At 30.9% G+C, this 20,934-nt stretch overlaps 1 protein-coding gene and 2 long non-coding RNA genes across 4 annotated transcripts; all 3 read right to left on the reverse strand.

The window, feature by feature from the left end:
• Positions 1-5,027: 5,027 nt before the first annotated feature.
• Atg4a (Autophagy-related 4a) lies at positions 5,028-9,666 on the reverse strand. Of its 2 annotated transcripts, none has more exons than XM_075297401.1 (5): positions 8,873-9,666; positions 8,727-8,806; positions 8,313-8,662; positions 5,658-6,069; positions 5,028-5,442 (listed from the first exon to the last, which is right to left on the reverse strand). In XM_075297401.1, exons 1-5 carry the CDS (start codon positions 9,367-9,369, stop codon positions 5,342-5,344), a joined length of 1,440 nt encoding a protein of 479 aa, XP_075153516.1. In that variant the 5' UTR covers positions 9,370-9,666; the 3' UTR covers positions 5,028-5,341. The 2 variants fall into 2 exon arrangements, with proteins under 2 accessions (XP_075153516.1, XP_075153515.1); XM_075297400.1 differs by having other exon boundaries at positions 5,937-6,069; positions 8,873-9,513.
• A 1,638-nt stretch (positions 9,667-11,304) lies between these two features.
• Positions 11,305-11,788, reverse strand: LOC142225198 (uncharacterized). The gene is made up of 2 exons (XR_012719213.1): positions 11,556-11,788; positions 11,305-11,498 (listed from the first exon to the last, which is right to left on the reverse strand). It is a non-coding gene; the product is annotated as an uncharacterized LOC142225198 (long non-coding RNA).
• Positions 11,789-17,460: 5,672 nt separating this feature from the next.
• Positions 17,461-18,127, reverse strand: LOC142225199 (uncharacterized). Its single transcript, XR_012719214.1, has 2 exons — positions 17,727-18,127; positions 17,461-17,670 (listed from the first exon to the last, which is right to left on the reverse strand). It is a non-coding gene; the product is annotated as an uncharacterized LOC142225199 (long non-coding RNA).
• Positions 18,128-20,934: the final 2,807 nt, after the last annotated feature.

A 20,934-nucleotide genomic window follows, 5' to 3' on the forward strand; every position in this document is an offset into this window, starting at 1 on the left:
AACATTCGGTGGCCAATGGCAAACACAACTGCCACTTGCCTGCATTGTTATTCAATCATAGGCGACAAAATGTAAAAGTATAGTCAGGGTGTCGATTATATTTTAGGTGTGGTCACTTATCAGCCACTAAGTCACTACCAGCCAATGATAGCCATATATAATACCGATAAATATATATATGCGCGCTTGCCAATATGAGGGAGGATGAGGGATATTTACAAAACTGTAATAATATTGAGGGTCACAACTATTACCATTAAAATCTTTGTAATTTAAAAATATGCAAATGAAAGCAAGTTGCCATGTGAAATCTATGACCAATTGTCGCCTTTAGCCATTTCGTAAAAGAAGTTTGAAAACCCGGCAAAATACCAAAGCATGCCACAACTGTTTTTTTTTTTATTATCATATTCAAATGTTCTTGTTTGATCAAACAAAAAAATTATGAACAAATTATAAGAAATTAATATTAATTAGTAGACAACAGGAACAACTCTAAGGTGATCTAAACCGAAGCTCATATACCCTCCAGCAGGGATGTGAAAACGGTTGCCACTCGTACCAAATCTACCAAATTTGAAGAAAATTTTACCAAATTAAAAAAAAAACTTATTTTGAAGAATTATATCAAACTTACAATGGGCTTTGACAAATGGAATGGATAATACGAAAATTTAAATGTTTAAAGATATTGAATATATAGACATTTTTGTAAAAATTTATTTTTATAGAAATCTTTGTAAAAATTTATTTTTATAGAAAATTTTGCCAAAATTTTATTTCTATAGAAAATTTTGACAAAATTTTATTTCTATAGAAGATTTTGTCAAACTTTTATTTCTATAGAAAATTTTGTCAAAATTTTATTTCCATAGAAAATTTTGTCAAAATTTTATTTTTATAGAAAATTTTGTCAAAATTTTATTTCTATAGAAAATTTTGTCAAAATTTTATTTCTATAGAAAATTTTGTCAAAATTTTATTTCTATAGAAAATGTTGACAAAATTTTATTTCTATAGAAAATTTTGCCAACATTTTATTTCTACAGAAAATTTTGCCAAAATTTTATTTCTACAGAAAATTTTGCCAAAATTTTGTTTCTACAGAAAATTTTGTCAAAATTTTATTTCTATAGAAAATGTTGACAAAATTTTATTTCTATAGAAAATTTTGCCAACATTTTATTTCTACAGAAAATTTTGCCAAAATTTTATTTCTACAGAAAATTTTGCCACAGTTTTTTTCTACAGAAAATTTTTCCCAAAATTTTATTTCTATACAAAATTTTGTCAAAATTTTTATTTCTATAAAAAATTTTGTCAAAATTGTATTTCTAAGAAAATTTTGCCAAAATTTTATTTCCATAGAAAATTTTGTGTATTTGTATAGACAATTTTGCCAAAAATTTTATTTCTATAGAAAACTTTGCCAAAAATTTTATTTCAATAAAGAACTTTGTCAAAATTTTACTTCTATAGAAAATTTTGTCAAAATTTTACTTCTATAGAAAAATTTGCCAACATTTTTAGTTTTTTAGAAAATTTTGTCAAAATTTTTCTATAGAAAATTTTGTCAAAAATTTATTTCTATTGAAAATTTTGCCAAAAATTTTATTTCCATAGAAAATTTTGACAAACATTTTTTTTTATAGAAAATTTTGTCAAAATTTTATTTCTATAGAAAATTTTGATCAAATTTTATTTCTATAGAAAATTTTGTCAAAATTTTATTTCTATAGAAAATCTTGTCAAATTTTATTTCTATAGATAATTTTGTCAAAATTTTATTTCTATAGATAATTTTGCCAAAAATTTTATTTCTATAGAAAACTTTGCCAAAAATTTTATTTCTATAGAAAATTTTGTCAAAATTTTATTTCTATAGGAAATGTTGCCAAACATTTTATTTCTATAGAAAATGTTGTCAACATTTTATTTCTATCGAAAATTTTGTCAAAATTTTATTTATATAGAAAATTTTGACAAAATTTTATTTCTATAGACAATTTTGTCAAAATTTTATTTCTATAGACAATTTTGTCAAAATTTTATTTCTATAGAAAACTTTGTCAACATTTTATTTCTTTAGAACATGTTGCCAAAAAATTTATTTCTATAGAAAATTTTGTCAAAATATTATTTCTATAGAAAATTTTGTCATACTTTTATTTCCATAGAAAATTTTGTCAAACTTTTATTTCTACAGAAAATTTTGCCAAAATTTTATTTCTATAGAAAATTTTGCAAAAATTTTATCTCTACAGAAAATTTTGCTAAAATTTTATTTCTATAGAAAACTTTGCCAAAAATTTTATTTCTATAGAAAATTTTGACAAAATTTTATTTCTATAGAAAATGTTGTCAAAATTTTATTTCTATAGGAAATGTTGCCAAACATTTTATTTCTGTAGAAAATGTTGTCAACATTTTATTTCTATGGAAAATTTTGTCAAAATTTTATTTATATAGAAAATTTTGACAAAATTTTATTTCTATAGACAATTTTGTCAAAATTTTATTTCTATAGACAATTTTGTAAAAATTTTATTTCTATAGAAAACTTTGTCAACATTTTATTTCTTTAGAATATGTTGCCAAAAAATTTATTTCTATAGAAAATTTTGCCAAAACAATTTATTTGTACAGAAAATTTTTTCAAAAATTTATTTCTATAGAAAATTTTCTCAAAATTTTATTTCTATAGAAAATTTTCTCAAAATTTTATTTCTATAGAAAGTTTTGTCAAAATTTAATTTCTATAGAAAATTTTGTCAAAATTTTATTTCTATAGAAAATTTTGTCATACTTTTATTTCCATAGAAAATTTTGTCAAACTTTTATTTCTATAGAAAATTTTGCCAAATTTTGTTTCTATAGAAAATTTTGCAAAAATTTTATTTCTACAGAAAATTTTGCCAAAAATTTTACTTCTGTACACAATTTTGTCAAAATTTTATTTCTATAGAAAATTGTTTCAACATTTTATTTCTTTAGAAAATTTTGCAAAAATTTTATTTCTATAGAAAATTTTGCCAAAAATTTTACTTCTATAGACAATTGTGTCAAAATTTTATTTCTTAGAAAATTTTGTCAACACTTTATTCCTTTAGAACATGTTGCCAAAAAATTTATTTCTATAGAAAATTTTGCCAAAACAATTTATTTCTATAGAAAATTTTGCCAAACATTTCATTTCTATAGACAATTTTGCCAAAAATTTTATTTCCATAGAAAACATTGCCAAAAACTTTATTTCTATAGAAAACTTTGTCAAAATTTTATTTCTATAGAAAATTTTGTCAAAATTTTACTTCTATAGAAAATTTTGCCAAAATTTTTATTTTTTTTAGAAAATTTTGTCAAAATTTTATTTCTTTAGAAAATTTTTCAAAATTTTATTTCTATAGAAAATTTTGTCAAAAATTTTTTTCTATAGAAAATTTTGTCAAAGTTTTACTTCTATAGAAAATTTTGCCAAAATTTTATTTCTATAGAAAATTTTGTCAAAGTTTTACTTCTATAGAAAATTTTGCCAAAATTTTTAGTTTTTTAGAAAACTTTGACAAAATTTTTCTATAGAAAATTTTGTCCAAATTTTATTTCTATAGAAAATTTTGTCAAAATTTTATTTCTATAGACAATTTTGTCAAAATTTTATTTCTATAGAAAATTTTGTTAAAATTGTATTTCTATAGAAAATTTTGCCAAAATTTTATTTTTATAGAAAATTTTGTTATTGCTATAGAAAATTTTGTCAAAATTTTAGTTCTATAGGAAATTTTGCCAAACATGTTATTGTTATAGAAAATTTTGTTAAAAATTTATTTCTATAGAAAATTTTGTCAAAATTGTATTTCTATAGAAAATTTTGTCAAAATTGTATTTCTATAGAAAATTTTGTCAAAATCTTATTTATTTATATTTTCCATGTTTTACAAACATTATACCGAACCTAAAATACTTCCCCAATCCTATAATGGATCAAAAGCAATTGAAACCCAGTCCGAGATTTTTTTTCGTTAAGCAAGAAGTGATTGGTGGTTCCATTCATTTCCAGTTTTTGTTTTCCTATCGTGTTGTAATAAAGCAATTTGTATCATAAATAAACGAGTATTTATTGAAAGGTACCGAGAGGGTGTGTTTGCTTGACGATTTAGTGATAATACCCCATAGATGCCTATCGTGTGGCAATGTGGAGCCCATAATTTATATCCATTTAAGGTGAGAAATTCAATAAAAATATTGCACCATTTAAAGATTAGTATCAATTGTAATCTTACTAGATTTGAATACACTCAGAGAGAATTTGTTATTTTTAATATGAAAATAATAATATGTTGGCGCAAAAGTTTTGTTTTGTTGAAATAGTGAGAACGGACTTAATTGCACCCAAAAGAAAAAGTATCGAATAACTGCTAAAAAGTTATTTATTTTAATCATTATGAAACTCCGTTGGTGCAATATTAGCTAACCAAATTTTAAACTGACTAACCCCCATTTTCATGAAGCTCCGTTAGTGCTACGTTAGCTAACGAACTTTTAAACCGTGATATCTACATATCTGTCATCTCGCGTATATATTCCATATGCCAGTTGGAAACTTAACTGCTGAAAATTTTTCAGTTAAAGTTAACCGAAGAAAAGATATTTCCATTTTTCTTTCTGTTAACTGGCAGTTAAAGCCTAACTGAGCTACATGAAAATGGCCGTAACAGTGATTGCTTTCCATTTTGAGAAGTTTTGTTTTATGATTTTTATGTGTCTACTAACAAATTTCATTGACAATTAAGTTTCTTTAAATTGACTAACATTGGAATCAGTTATATTTACATAAATAAATAAAAAAATAAATTCAAAAACCAGATAAAAATACCAAAATGTGTACCAATGGAATCCCTCACTATAAATTAGTAGTATTAGATATAATCGAGTCAACAAAATTCGATTTTAACGACCTTCTTGCAGACCAAGATTTTAAAAACGGTTTTCTCAAATGATACGGGCCCACTTAGTTTGTAGACTAAGCATTAAGTAATAAATTTATTATTTTATTTTATTTTTTTATACAAAAAGAAACGGGAATTGAGACTAAATATACATACATGTAATTTCTTTTCCTTAATCACTCTAGAATTAAAAGCTAAATTTCTAATTAATATACGAAAAAATCAGTTGAGGACATAAATGATGTTAAAAAAAAAATTCAAAGGTCAACCCTGGGAAAGCTCCAGCACTCAATTATTCAATTCAAATCGTTATAAGAAAAATAAAATAAATATACATATTGTGATTGGAGCAATTAAAACTCAATATAAAAGGATAGTGGAGCATGGCTTATGAACTATGTAATAATTTCGAAATCATCATCAGAGCCCCCATCTTCATCACAACAATTACGACGTCTCAAGGGATCCAAAGAAGACTGACTTAGTTTTTCGAAATCTATAAAGAGAAAATGAAATAGAAAAAAGTTTAATATTGTCTTTTCAGATATAATATATGAATTAAATTCTGGTATATCATAAAAAATCTGTTTTGTGTCTACTGTACTCATTTTATGGTTTACCAAAATAAAAAAAACAACCGTCGAGATTTAAAGCCAAATCTTTTCTAAAAGCAAGCAAACAAAAAACAGAAATAATATATGCAACAAAAACCTTCAGTATCGCCACAACTTATAGCACGTTGACGAGAACTAAAACTAGCCAAATCATCTGAGTTGATACCAATTGTTTGAAACGAGGAGGATGTACTCAATTCACTGGAGCCAAGAAATTCTTCAAATGAATTATAACAACTATTGTTGTTGTTATTATTATTTGTATTATTACAATTATTGCTAGTTCTCCCTTGTTGTTGTTCCTCCCAGTTGTTTGTTGTATTTACAGAAGGATAAAAATGATATGTAGTAGTATTGAGAATTGAAGGCATAATACCTGGCATGCTGGGTACCCATTCGGGAGATCTCGTTTTCGTAATTTCAAATATGGGGGTACTAGCTGTGAGAACTTTTGTTTTCAGATCTTCCATCAGAATGTCAAAGGAAATACGAGTTTTACACAGGAAGCACTGAAATGAGAATAAAATTAAAGAAGGCATAGTCAGAAAAAAAAAAATAATTTAAATTATATATTTTTTATTATGGTTAGGTTAGGTTATGTGGCAGCCCGATGTATCAGGCTCACTTAGACTATTCATTCCATTGTGATACCACAGTGGTGAACTTCTCTCTTATGACTGAGTGCTGCCCGATTCCATGTTAAGCTCAATGACAAGGGACCTCCTTTTTATAGCCCAGTCCGAACGGCGTTCCACATTGCAGTGAAACCACTTAGAGAAGCTTTGAAATCCTCAGAAATGTCACCAGCATTACTGAGGTGGGATAATCCACCGCTGAAAAACTTTTTGGTGTTCGGTCGTAGCAGGAATCGAACCCACGACCTTGTGTATGATTTGTAATTATTACATATTAAGTAATTGTAATTATTTGTAATTATTACATATTAAGTAATAAATAAAAGAACATAGTTAATAGGGAGACAAAAGTGAAAAATATGCAAATATTTCTTTAATATAATTTTTTATATATTTATATAGAAAATTTTGTCAACATTTTATTTCTATAGAAAATTTAGTCAACATCTTATTTTAATAGAAAATTTTGTAAAATTTTTATTTCTATAGAAAATTTTGTTAAAATATTGATTTCTACAGAAAATTTTGTCAAATTTTTATTTCTACAGAAAATTTTGTAGAAATTTTATTTCTGTAGAAAATTTTGTCAAAATTTTATTTCTATAGAAAATGTTGTCAAAATTTTATTTCTATAGAAAATTTTGTCAACATTTTATTTCTCTAGAAAATATTGTCAACAATTTATTTCTATAGAAAATTTTGTCAACATTTTATTTTTATAGAAAATTTAGACAAAATTTTATTTCTATAGAAAATGTTGTCAAAATTTTATTTTTATAGAAAATTTTGACAAAATTTTATTTCTATAGAAAATTTTGACAAAATTTTATTTCTATAGAAAATTTTGTCAAAATTTTATTTCTATAGAAAATGTTGTCAAATTTTGTTCTATAGAAAATTTTGACAAAATTTTATTTCTATAGAAAATTTTGTCAAAATTTTATTTCTATAGATAAGTTTGTCAAAATTTTCTTTCTATAGAAAATTTTGTCAAAATTTCATTTCTATAGAAAATTTTGTCGAAATTTTATTTATCTTGAAAATTTTGTCAAAATTTTATTTCTATAGAAAATTTTGTCAAAATTTTATTTGTATAGAAAACTTTTATTTCTATAGAAAATTTTGTCAAAATTTCATTTCTATAGAAAATTTTGTCAAAATTTCATTTCTATAGAAAATGTTGTCAAAATTTTATTTCTCTTGAAAATTTTGTCAAAATTTTATTTCCATAGAAAGTTTTGTCAAAATTTTATTTCTATAGTAAATTATATCAAAATTTTATTTCTCTTGAAAATTTTGTCAAAATTTTATTTCCATAGAAAGTTTTGCCAAAAATTTTATTTCTATAGAAAATTTTGTCAAAATTTCATTTCTATAGGAAATTTTGTCAAAATTTTATTTCTCTTGAAAATTTTGTCAAAATTTTATTTCCATAGAAAGATTTGTCAAAATTTTATTTCTTAAATTATGTCAACATTTTATTTCTCTTGAAAACTTTGTCAAAATTTTATTTCCATAGAAAGTTTTGTCAAAATTTTATTTCTATAGTAAATTATGTCAAATTTTTATTTCTATATAAAATTTTGTAAAATTTTTATTTCTATAGAAAATTTTGTCAAATTTTTATTTCTATAGAAAATTTTGCCAAAAAATTTATTTATATAGAAAATTTTGCCAAAATATTTATTTATATAGAAAATTTTGCCAAAATTTTATTCTATAGATAATTTTGTCAAAATTTTATTTCTGTAGATAATTTTGTCAAAATTTTATTTCTATAGATAATTTTGTCAAAATTTTATTTCTATAGAAAATTTTGTCAACATTTTATTTCTATAGAAAATTCTGTCAAAATTTTATTTCTATAGAAAATTTTGTCAAATTCTTACTTCTACAGAAAATTTTGCCAAAAATTGTATTTCTATAGAAAATTTTGCCAAAAATTTTATTTCTTTAGAAAATTTTGCCAAAATTTTATTTCTATAGACAATTTTGTCAAAATTTTATTTCTATAAAAAGTTTTCGAAATACCTCGTAGTTCGAGAGGAATATTTTGCAAATCGGAACTATTACGTTTAGTGCTGCTAAAAAATAAGAACACTTTTTTTCCAACTTACCACTGCCAATGATGGATCCATCTGTGTAAATTGTATTCGGCCTGCATATCTCTGATGAAATGTTGCATCAAAATCAATTTCATCTTGTGATGTTTTCTGGCCCACTGAACCAGATCGTTGGGTCGTATGGGGATCCAAGAATAAGACATCATCATCCACATAACCCATGAAATATAATGCTTGATTGGGTCGACCACCGATCATGCCACAAAATCCCACCAATTCAAAGCAACTTTTTAAAGCTCCTATATAAATTGGATTAATATCACTTAAACCCAAACGTAAAGGGACAATGAGTAGTAAAGGCTTCCAAGTTTCATCGTTTTGGGGATTTTCAAGGCAAAGATTTACTAGAAGGAAAAAAATTGTATAGAAATTGAAAAATAAAAAATAATAGAAATCGTAATTTCTTACAAATATCATCAGTAACAATAGTACTGTCCATGGCCACATGAATCATTAAACTACACCAGTCATCATAGCGCACCAGTTTCCTGCAAAGAGGATATGTAATTATAGCTTATGATTATGAAGATTCTTAGTATATATTTTAATCTCACTTCAGAACCTGAGCCACTGTATTTGGACCAAACCATTCGCCCACTTTTTTGTCTTCCGAATCTCCCATTAAGGCAATTTGATGTATAGAAAAATAACTTTTCCTTGAGTCTTCAAATCGATTCACTATCTTCAAATAGGTTTGATCTCTTGTCTCTGGTGTCCAGAACCAATCACGTCCTAAATGCAAATCAATCAAAGCCTGAGCCAAGACCATTTGACCGCAACGCAACATACAACCCCATCCCTTATCAGTGGTCAATTGAGGCTCTCCCAATGGAACAAATCCTCGACGATATGTACACCACAGACGACTTTGTACATCGCGACGTATCAATTCCAATTCTTGGATTGCATTGTATCGTTTCCCCAATATCCACACTGTTGTATTTATCTGTGGTATATCATCTGGTTCTCCTGTTGCTCCTGCTACTGCCCCAACCACCGCCCCCGCCAATACTCCATCAGGGCCTAAGTATGATTCAAATACACTATCCATGGCTCGTGACACATTGGTGTACAAGTCAATGAAACGGTCGATTTTTTCGATACACTGTAAACGTAGATAATAAAGTTTAGGACTTTTCCTGTATAATTCGACAGGATGTTCAGCAATCCAAGGTAAGTTAGCCAGAATAAAAAATGACGCAAAGACAGCTAACACCAAATAAATACTCCAGTCCCAGACAGCTGTTAGCCAGCCGTAGCAATAATCAATATTCCCGAGTTGTGCAATTTCGAAAAAGATTCGTTTAGCTATAGCAGATGAAAGGATTTTTACCAAACAGCTGCTATTTCTGTTTAGAAAGTAAACAAAAAAAAATAATTAGTCTTCAATCAACGAAGTACAAATATGTAGGGCAGAATTTGTTTACCACCCATCATTGCATACTAGAGATGTAAAAGTGACCCGAAGTAGATGTTGATGGCAACAAAATTGACATGAATGACTTTTTTACTTTATGTCGGTCGGGCATGTAGGAACTTTCCTAGATGTGTGAGGGCCAAACAAACAATACTTTTAAAAGACAAAACTACACATACATATTCTTTGTTTTGATGTAGGTGTATTAATTTTCAATCACATTCACATCTCTATTTTGGTACTTGATTTAATGCATTCACCTGTTCTCTTTCAAAACAAATAAATGCTTCTGCACTCTCTTACAAATTTCCTTACTCTCTTAAATCGTATTTGACAATGTCATCATCGACGACAAATCAAATCCCCACATAGAAAATATTAAGTTTTCAAGGATAAACTCCCAGATATTCCAAATATTTTTTGATGTTATATGCAGCTAGTTACGTTGGCAGTGTTTTAGCACTTGATTTTTATAGGAATTGTAGCTAATTATTCAATGCGAACACCATAAAAACAAATTTCCGTCGCAGCAAAACAAAAGAACACAACACTTTGTTATTCTCAACCGGAAAACAAAGACGGATTAAAATTGCTGACGCCGTCCAGTTGGAAACAAATTAACGACGACAATTGTTATATTGCCATATCTCGTTAAAAACCCCAAATAAAAATGTGTATAACAAGATGTCGCACTTACATTGCAGGCAAAACGCAAGAGAGGTCGTCGTTGAATATTAGCCCAATTTTTCACTCATTGGAAAAGTTCATTTCTGAACTTGCTCTCAAAATAGAACAGACACATTTTTGGATGATTTTTACCTCACACCTATTTCAAAGGCAATTTTGGTACTCCCTATTACCGCATAATAATAATAAAGTTAAACTATGTCATAGACGCTTTGAGACCACACAAAACCACATTATCGAAAACCATAGACCAAGGAAGGTATAGACAACGAAAGTTAATTCACAGCGCTGTAGTTTGTCTGCACACTGTAGATGGCTCGTTTTCGTCTGCAATTGAGTGATTTTTAAATTTGGCTTTAATTTGGTTTCTTTGTTCTTTTGATGAAACACCAAATATTGGAAAAACATGTAAAATTCTATACATCCACATCTTTTTTGTAATGCAAATTGACTGATTTGTACGGTAATTCTCGTTTTCCAAAAAGAAATTGAGTCACTTGACTGCGCAATTGAGTGGAATGACTGCGCACTGCAAATAAACAACACCATGGTGAATTATCAAGGTATGTCTCTATTTTAATTGGTCTATGCGAAAACAATCAAACATCCCTGCCAACATTTTTTGAATTTGGGGACTCTTTTGAGAATCCCCACTACGTCGAAAACAATCATATACGACATCAAAAACTCGTCGGAAAAGCGCCGTCACTATTGAGAAGTTGTACCACGCCAAGTTACTACAAAAATGTTTCGCATGAGTGCAATTATTAGGTGCCTTTATAGATCAATTTAGAACGACGCCAATAAGGGACCCTCCAAACAATCAGAAAAAGTGCATTTTAAGATAGTTGTAAAAGAATCATTGTGGTCGAGTAAAACACGTTTGTTTAGATATTTATTAATTTGATTAAACATTTACACATTCTTAAAAATATAACATTTATACCACTATCACATTACATTTAACATAATTTTTGGCATTAATGATGATGTTGAGTTACAAGTAGCGAGTTACATGTTGCTGCGTCTATCAACCAGTGTTTTTATTCCATAGAGGCAGCGTGTCTGTAAAATATCTGAAAAACAATCACTTTATTCCATTTGGAAAATCACCAAATTGTTCACCAATATACCTTTCATAATTTTAAGCGTATAATCTATGTTTTCAGAACTTTATTTTCGTTTTTATTTAATTAAAATATAACAAGCTGGTTGCGCTTGGCGTTTCACAAAAAAATGGCTTTTTTAACAGTAGGGATGGCAAATTACTTGCATGTACTTTTTGATGTACCTTTTCATGATGGTTGAAGTGACATTTACGAGTCTGTGGTAACGATGAGGTTGAAATGGAACTTTGAAATGCTGGCAGGGATATTATCAAATTGGTTTCACCGTGCTTCCTGAGCCTTAATAAATAATCTGGTTTAAGTGTACAGCCTGAAAGTAAACTGGAATACTTAATGAAACTATAATTGGATGATCCCACGGCTTAATAATAAACGGAGGATGGGACACCGGTCATTAGTGTGTGAATTTTTACTGAGAAACGGGTCATTAGTGTGTGAATTGTTACAGAGAAATACAATCACTATGCAACTTTAAGATTTTGTAGCATGGGTTCTGGCGCTTATTTTAACTCAATTTGTAATGGAGTGTATCTTCGATATGTGTATTTCTTAAGTGTTGTGTTTGGTTGTGATATTCGATTCAAATGGTCATTTGAAATTTCCTAAAAAGCCATAACTAAGGAATTTTATATTTTTTTTTTAAATTATTTGTCACGTAAGAAGACACCACCAAAATTTAGGCGGCTATGACTGTTCATTTTTAACATATTTGGCGCACAAATTAATTACGGTTTAAAAAATGTGTCTTTCATATTTTGTGCAACATTTCTTCGACTATAGCTTAGAATGCAACTCTAAAACTTCGTTTCACTCAACCATCTCTTCTGGAATAAAATGAACTTCGCATTACAACAAAAAGTGACACGTTCATGGCCAAAATTATCCATACTGGAAAAATGAATTTGAATTCCAATACCCCCTAAGAAAATGGGGCTACCCGTGGGAGTTTTGCGATCTATGCAGTACATGACTAGTTCTAGAAGGACATAACCCAAGACTATTATCTTTCGTATAATATCTCTGATTGTGGGGGGAATTTTCTCCTGACTGCTAGCGCCACATCATCTGCGTATGCCACCACTTTTATCCTTTCTTTTTCTAGGGAAACCAGAAGGTTGTTTATAATAACATTCCAAAGAAGAGGTGATAGAACTCCTCCTTGGGGAGCGCCTCTGTTCACATACCTTTGTATGTTTACTTGTCCTAGTGTGGCTGATATACGTCTCTTTGTTAGAAGTTCGTCTAACAGCCTAAGTATACCTGGATCAACATTCAGAGTTGTCAGTCTATTTAATATCGAGCTCGGATGGATGTTATGGAATGCCCCTTCGATTACTAGAAACGCCACGATTGTGTATTCGTTGACAGATAGTGAGTTTTCAATAAAGCTGACTAGTTCATGTAATGCATGCTGCCGTTTCGAGAGCAAATTTGAATCGACGTCAGTTCTAGAATAAATATCTATCATCCTCTCCAGAGTCTTAAGTAGGAATGAGGATAAGCTGATTGGCCAGAAATCCTTCGCACTCGAGTGAGATGCTTTTCCACTTTAAGGTGAGTATTAAGTTCGAGTTTAGCCGCTAAAATCGCTAAAGTGAAAACTAAATCAGTAAGAAAAAGGCATAAAGTTATACATATTTGTTGCAAATTTTATTATATCTAGATGGGGAATCGCCTAAAGCAAATTTTCACAAAGTTTGTATTTCTTAAAATGGATTATTAAAGAAAAGTAATCGTGAAAAATGACGATTTTAGCGGCTAAAGCTGAGTACTATGTTCAGTTTTCAAGCTGAAAACCAGCTTATTTTCACGGTTATTTTTTTAATCAATTAATTTTGAAATATTAAATGTTTCGCAATCAATACATTGGATCTTTTCCATCCATAATTTGAAGAGACTTGATAAAAATGTTATCGTCTTCATATATATTTTTGCACTTTTAATTTAGTGTTTTGGTGAAAAACACGAACATAGTACTCACCTTAAACTCGAACTTAATACCCACCTTTAGTTGATACATCCTACATATCGCCGACAACCAGGGGATGATTCTGTTAGTCACTACTTGTAACTCCGCCGGAGTAATTCCATTAGGTCCGGGGGATTTGAATGCTATTTAACGCCCATTTTATTCTAGTTTCCGATACAATTTCCTCGACGGGAAACGACCGCTGAGCAACTGTGGCACCGCCAGAACATGGGTAAACCGTATGATTTCCAGGAAAATGTGTGTCCAATAGAACCTCCAGCGTCTCCTCACTGGATGTTGTCCAATTGCCCTCCGATGTTTTAATGAAACCTGGAGCGGAGTTCGTGGATGCTAGTACCTTCCGTAGTCTGGAAGCCTAAGACGTATTCTCAATACTGCTGCAGTAATCATTCCAAGAGTTATGCTGAAACTTTCTCAGTTCTCGCTTGTATCCTCTCAGATTCTTCCTGTAAGCGTCCCAATCTTCAGGAGCTCTGGTGGACTTTGCTTTGTTAAAGAGCTTCCTGCAGGATTTCCTCATATTACTTAACTCCGTAGACCACCATGGTGGTCGATTTTCCCCCTTGGCTTCCCTCTAGGGCATGTAGCTTTCAGTGATATTGAAGGCCTTAGTAATACTCTCCACTGCGTGTTCGATATCTTGCACAGTGCTCATATTTGTCTCTGGTATTTCCGGTATCATCATATTGAAAGATTCCCTATACCTATTCCAATCAGATTTCTAACATTTGGCAGAAATATGGTCTTGGTGGTATGAACATCAAATTTGAAACTGATCTGAGAAGCTATATTCACTTAAACCTGTCAATCAGTCAATCAGATTTCAGATTTCATTCAATTCTTGCGAGGCCAAGGAGACGTCCAAAACCTCTTGCCTGTTGTTAGTTACAAAGGTTGGGGCATCTTCCCTATTGCAAACTACTCAAAATAAACTCTAGGAGTGACTCTCCTCTCGTATTAATGTCACCACTTTCCCATATACTATGATGCGCATTTGCATCACATCCCATAATGAGTTTTGTCTTTGTTTTCAATGACTCCTCAACTAAGGTGTTAACGGCACATGGAGGCATCTCCCTATCATGTCCCATAAGGTGTTAATGGCACATGGAGGCATCTCCCAATCATGTCCCATGTAGACCAAAGATACCCAATATTTGAATTTGGCTATTTCTAAACCTCGTTTCGCATACGGTGTCTATCCATATCTGCATCTTTGGTATCTCCTCGACAAGAGGATCCACTTTTTTCTGGATTCAGACAGAGGATTGTCAATTTCCGAATCGTTTAGCTGGTCGTTTTTATATACCTTCATTTGGATATAATGAAAGCCATAACATACACGGTCCTGGGACTTTGCTAGATGTGGCAAAGACTGAGTGTTCAATATAAACACTGCATGCCGTCTTGGTCCATCACTTCATCCAAACGGCCAACCTTCCAATCAGCTGTTGGGAAGATCTGGATTGCATTGTTTCAGTTAAACAGATTCAGGGCCAGGAGGGTTTGCAGGTATTCACGCATGTGCTCTTGGTCTAGCCGATATGTCTTTCTTCTCGACTAACTCTAGAGCAGCTCCTTCCCAAACTTCACCAATTAGTATCAAAAGCAGCTTTAAAATATTCTATAGACCTATGGTCCTCAAATCGACTAGCTTAAATCGTCCTTGATACCAACCAGCCTCTTGGTGTCGAGGATCTGGACCGGGAAACTTTTCCAGCACCTGTGAGTAAACAGACGCCAGACAAAGCATTCTCAATTTCCCCCAATTTTGCTTTGGAACCATACCGTCCAATGCTCCTTTGTTAATGATAGCCATCACAAGGCTCTCTTTAGCAACTGAGGCAAACGATCTTTGATCCCTTTTGGAGGATTGCAGCTCATCCGGTGATCGTTCCCTTTTTCCAGCTTCAAGAATTCCTTGAGCCCATTTTATGGAATCGCTTTGTTTAGCCGACAACGTGCATGGGTCGACTGATCCTAATTTCTTTAGCATTTCTTCGTTCCTCGTGAGGGATTACCTTCTCTTGATGTCGTTACCGTAGAAAAGGTTCGACCTGTCAAAGTGTCGCCACATGTCGGACAGTCTACAGGTCGACTAATTGGGCCTAACTCTTGGTCATTGCCCAAATTTATAACTCCAGTCGATACCCGTCCACTGGGCCCTGAAGTTAGCAACCCAGTGGATGACTTTGAATTTCGCTGCATGGTGGCTTAATATCCCACCACACTTGAAATTCGTAGTAGGTACTTATTACGACGAGTTAATCCGCTTTAAAAAAAGCACGTCCGTTCCGTTCGACGGTTGATGATGACAAGTAACAGCAAGCACAACGAGGGTCTGGTGAAGAGTTTTCAAATTGCACCCTACATACATAAAACACAATGAAAATCCACGATTCAAGAAGCAACACACAAATACAACAACCACAAATTCCACATACAGGTTTAAGAAAGCATCGTTGTCATCGTATGTGGTGTGAGTTAAAATTTTCATTTTATTTATTTTTCTTTATTAGTATATAATTCTATTTAACACATAAAGCATATTACCTAATTCTAATGTAGACATTGACCCCGGTCTAAGCTTTCTTTTCAAGAAGCAGTCCACCTCGAAATGCCGACTGCAAATTTTGGAGTAGGAGTTGAAGCTTTTAACGTCCAACCTTGCGTTCCAGCACCATTTCTCCAAGCTGCTTTCTGGGATGGAGAACAACCGTATAGCCAAAGAATAACGGCCTGGGCAGTTGCTTATTATACAATCCGTGTTCACTTTTTCACTTCGAACTTTAAACTAAAAATTTGAAAACTTTCGCGCCAAACTTTTTATCTTGCGCCGCAAGTCAAGATTAACGCCTTGACACCTGTGACTTAGATTTTAGAAAAAACTGCACTTTTGTTAAAATGACCTGCGAACATCTATTTAACGCGGAATTTTTCAAGGCATAGGTGAGTATTAAGTTCGAGATTAGCCGCTAAAATCGCTAAAGTGAAAACTAAATCAGTAAGAAAAATGCATGAAATTATACGTATTTGGTGCAAATTTTATTATAACTTGATGGGGAAAAGCCCAAAGCAAATTTTCACAAAGTTTGGATTATTAAAGAAAAGTAGTCGTGAAAAAATGACGTTTTTAGCGGCTAAACTCGAACTTAATACCATCCTTATATCGCGATTTTTAGTACGTTTTGTACCAAATAGGAAAATTTTAATCGGTCATGACAGACCTACTTTTTCCTTGCTTAAGGCTTGAATTTACATCTCATTATCGTGCTATAGTAGTAATTTTTTCACGGCTACTTGTCTTTTTAAAAGCTCATTTTAAAGAAAATAAATAAAATAAAAAAATATTTATAATAAAATACAAAAATTTTATTTTCAATAATTTATTTGCAAAGTTTATTATAGAATATTATGTTTGGTTTCCGAAAACCAATTCATTCTTCATATTACAAGCCAAATATTTTCCCAGTGTGACCATACCTTCATATCTTTCATCTTCCTCAGCATTCACCTGTAAATATAAATAAATACAATGAAATCAAATATTATTAAAAATTATTACAAGTGCTTATATTAAGACTTCAACAAAATAAAGGTTGTTTTTCATTTCGTTTGATTTTTTCGCTCTTTCTTTACTTTATTGTGATTGATTTTTCTTGAAAAATACAAAAGCACTCTCTTCCCTGCCAACATTTGTTGAGAATCCCCACCACATCGAAAACAATCGTATACGACATCAAAAACTCGTCGAAAAAGCGCCGTCGCTATTGAGAAGTTGTACCACGCCAAGTTACTACAAAAAAGTTTCTCACCAGTGCAATTATTAGGTGCCTTTTTAGATCAATTTAGAACGACGCCAATAAGAGCTCCTTCAAACTATTAGAAAAAGTGAACTTTAAGGTAATTGTAAAAGAATCATTATGGTCAAGTAAAACACGATTGTGTAGATGTTTATTAATTTGATTAAACATTTATAGATTCTTATAAATATAACATTTTTCCGTTTATCTCATCACATTAAACATAACTTTTTTCATTAATAAAAGAACGATGTTGATTTACACGAAGGAAATTACATGTTGCCGCGTCTATCAGCAAGTGTGTTAATTCTCTATGGAGGCAGTATGTCTGGAAAAATATCACTTTATTCCATTTGGAAATTCGAAAATTGTTCACCAATATACCTTTCACAATTTTAAGCGTAATAACCATGTTTTCAGCACTTAATTTTCGCTGCATGGTGGCTTAATATCCCACCACACTTGAAATTTGTAGTAGGTACTTATTACGATGAGTTAATCCGCTATTAAAAACACGTCCGTTCCGTTCGACGGTTGATGTTACTCTCGTTGTAGTTGTGTATTGCTACTGGGAGATTTCTGGCAAGGATTTTTAGTCCTTTGATTCGTGCAGGATAATCGAAATTATGACAAGATTCATTAGCGATATGTCTGGTTAAAACTATATGTATGTATATATGGATGGTACTAAATAATTTGTTTAAATAATAAATTTAAATCATGCCTACTGCTGACAGCAAAAAGTTAGCAAACAAAGAACAATGAAAGGTAAACGAAGCCCAACAAAAAAAAAAACAAACCACTACAAGTAACAGCAAGCACAATGACGGTCTGGTGGAGAGTTTTCAAATTGCACCCTACATACATAAAACACAATGAAAGTCCATGATTCAAGAAGCAACACACAAATACAACAACCACAAATTCCACATACAGATTTAAGAAAGCACAACGATAGTGTGAGTTAAAACTTTCATTTTATTTATTTTTCTTTATTAGTATATAATACTATTTAACACATAAAACATATTACTTACCTAATTCTAATGTCGGCATTGACCCCGCTCTAAGCTTTCTTTTCAAGAGGCAGTCCACCTCGAAATGCCGACTGCAACTTTTGGAGAAGGAGTTGACGCTATTAACGTGCAACCTTGCGTTCCAGCACCATTTCTCCAAGCTGCTTTCAGGGATGGAGAACAATCGTATAGCCAAAGAATTACGGCATGGGCAGTTGTTTATTATACAATCCATGTTCACTTTGAACTTTAGACTAAAAATTGGAAAACTTTCGCGCCAAACTTTTTATCTTGCGCCGTAAGTCAAGATTAACGCCTTGACACCTGTGACTTAGATTTCGAAAAGTTCGCGCTTTTTTTAAAAGATCTGCGCACATCTATTTAACGCGGAATTTTCCAACGTATATCGCGCTTTTTAGTACTTTTGTACCAAATTGGAAAATTTTAGTCGCTCATGACAGACATACTTTTTCCTTGCTTAAGGCTTGAATTTACTTCTCATTATCGTGCTATAGTAGTCATTTTTTCACGGCTACTTGTCTTTTTATAGCTCGTTTTAAAGAAAATAATTTTGGATATATAAATATATTACCTTTTTAAAAAATTTTTTCCTTTTTTAAATAAAATAAAAAAAAATATATATATAATAAAATACAAACATTTTATTTTCAACAATTTATTTACAAAGTTTATTATAGAATATTATGTTTGGTTTCCGAAAACCAACTCATTCTTCATGTCACAAGCCAAATATTTTTCCAGTGTGACCATACCTTCACATCTATCGTTTTCCTCAGCATTCACCTGTAATAATGTATAAATAAAAACAATGAAATCAATTACCACTTCAACAAAAATAAGGGTTGTTTTTCATTTTGTTTGTTTTTTTCGCTCTTTCTTTACGTTATTGTGATTGATTTTTTTTTTTTTTTTGAAAAATACAAAAGCACTCTCTTCCCTGCCAACATTTTTTGAGAATCCCCACCACATCGAAAACAATCGTATATCACTATTGAGAAGTTGTACCACGCCAAGTTACTACAAAAAAGTTTATCGTCAGTGCAATTATTAGGTGCCTTTTTAGATCAATTTAGAACGACGCCAATAAGAGCCCCTTCAAACTATCAGAAAAAGTGCACTTTAAGGTAATTGTAAAAGAATCATTATGGTCAAGTAAAACACGATTGTGTAGATGTTTATTAATTTGATTAAAAAATTATAAATTCTTACAATATTTTGTTCTACAAGTTAAAAATACATCACTACCACACAACATCCCTGTCAACACTTTTTTAATTTGACGGCGCATCTGAGAATCCCAACCACTTCGAAAACAATCGTATACGACATCAAAAACTCCTCGCAAAAGCGCCGTCACTATTGAGAAGTTTTACCACGCCAAGTTACTACAAAAAAGTATCGCATGAGTGCAATTATTAGGTGCCTTTTTAGATAAATATAGAACAACGCTAACAAGAGCCCCTTCAAATCATTAGTAAAGTGAATTTTAAGATAGTTGTAAAAGAATCATAGTGGTGAAGTAAAACATGATTGTTTAGATGTTTATTGTTTTGATTAAAAATTTATAAATTCTTATAAATATAACATTTACACGAATATCACTTCATATTTAGCATAATTTTTTGTGTTAATAAAAGAATTATGTTGAGTTACAAGTAGCAAGTTACATGTTGCAGCGTCTATAAGCCAGTTTGGTTATTCTCGACAGAGGCAGCGTGTCTGAAAAAATATCTGAAAAACTATCACTTTATTCCATTTGGAAATTCGAAAATTGTTCACCAATATACGTTTCACAATTTTAAGCGTAATAACTATGTTTTAAGCACTTTATTTTCATTTTTATTTAAATAAATTATAATAAGCTAGTTGCGCTTGGCGTTTCACAAAATATAAAATGGCTTTTGTAACAATAATGAAGACAAAATACTTTAATGTACATTTGGTACATTCTGATACGCTTCCCCCATCACAGTTGGCGATTGTTGTAGTGTCACTTACGAGTCTGTGATAGCGATGAGGATGAAATGGAACTTTTAAATGCTGGCAGGGATGTTGCGGCGACAAATCGGCTAGTATAATGCGGACGACAGTGCTCGTGTCGAACATATCCCATATATCGTGCACATTATAAGTTAAGTCCGAAGGCATAATCGATACTGCTACATGTTTATGGGATCGATAACACATTTACCGATTATTTAGTCATCGCCGACAAGTCGTATCGATCCGACACACTGTAAGATTCTTTACAAACACCGAAATTCCAGGAATAACTGATAGTCTCTAAAGTGCATAAGCATGTTGCACGGACGCGTTGACATAATATCAAACGAACTTTGATTTTTCCATGTGGGACACCCAAATCTGGAGGTATAAGGGGATGTTCGTCCAACATTATCTACATCAATGTAATTTTCAATATAAAAACATACATTTCTGCAAAGGAACTTTTAGAAATACATATATACATCTAAACCAGAATTGTGAAAAAAATTGAGAACTATTTCTTCCACTCGATCGAAATCTAGGCGAGAAGTAATGTATAACTTTGGAAA

Source organism: Haematobia irritans, chromosome 2 (assembly GCF_050003625.1).
Source record: "Haematobia irritans isolate KBUSLIRL chromosome 2, ASM5000362v1, whole genome shotgun sequence".
Lineage (NCBI taxonomy): Eukaryota > Metazoa > Arthropoda > Insecta > Diptera > Muscidae > Haematobia > Haematobia irritans.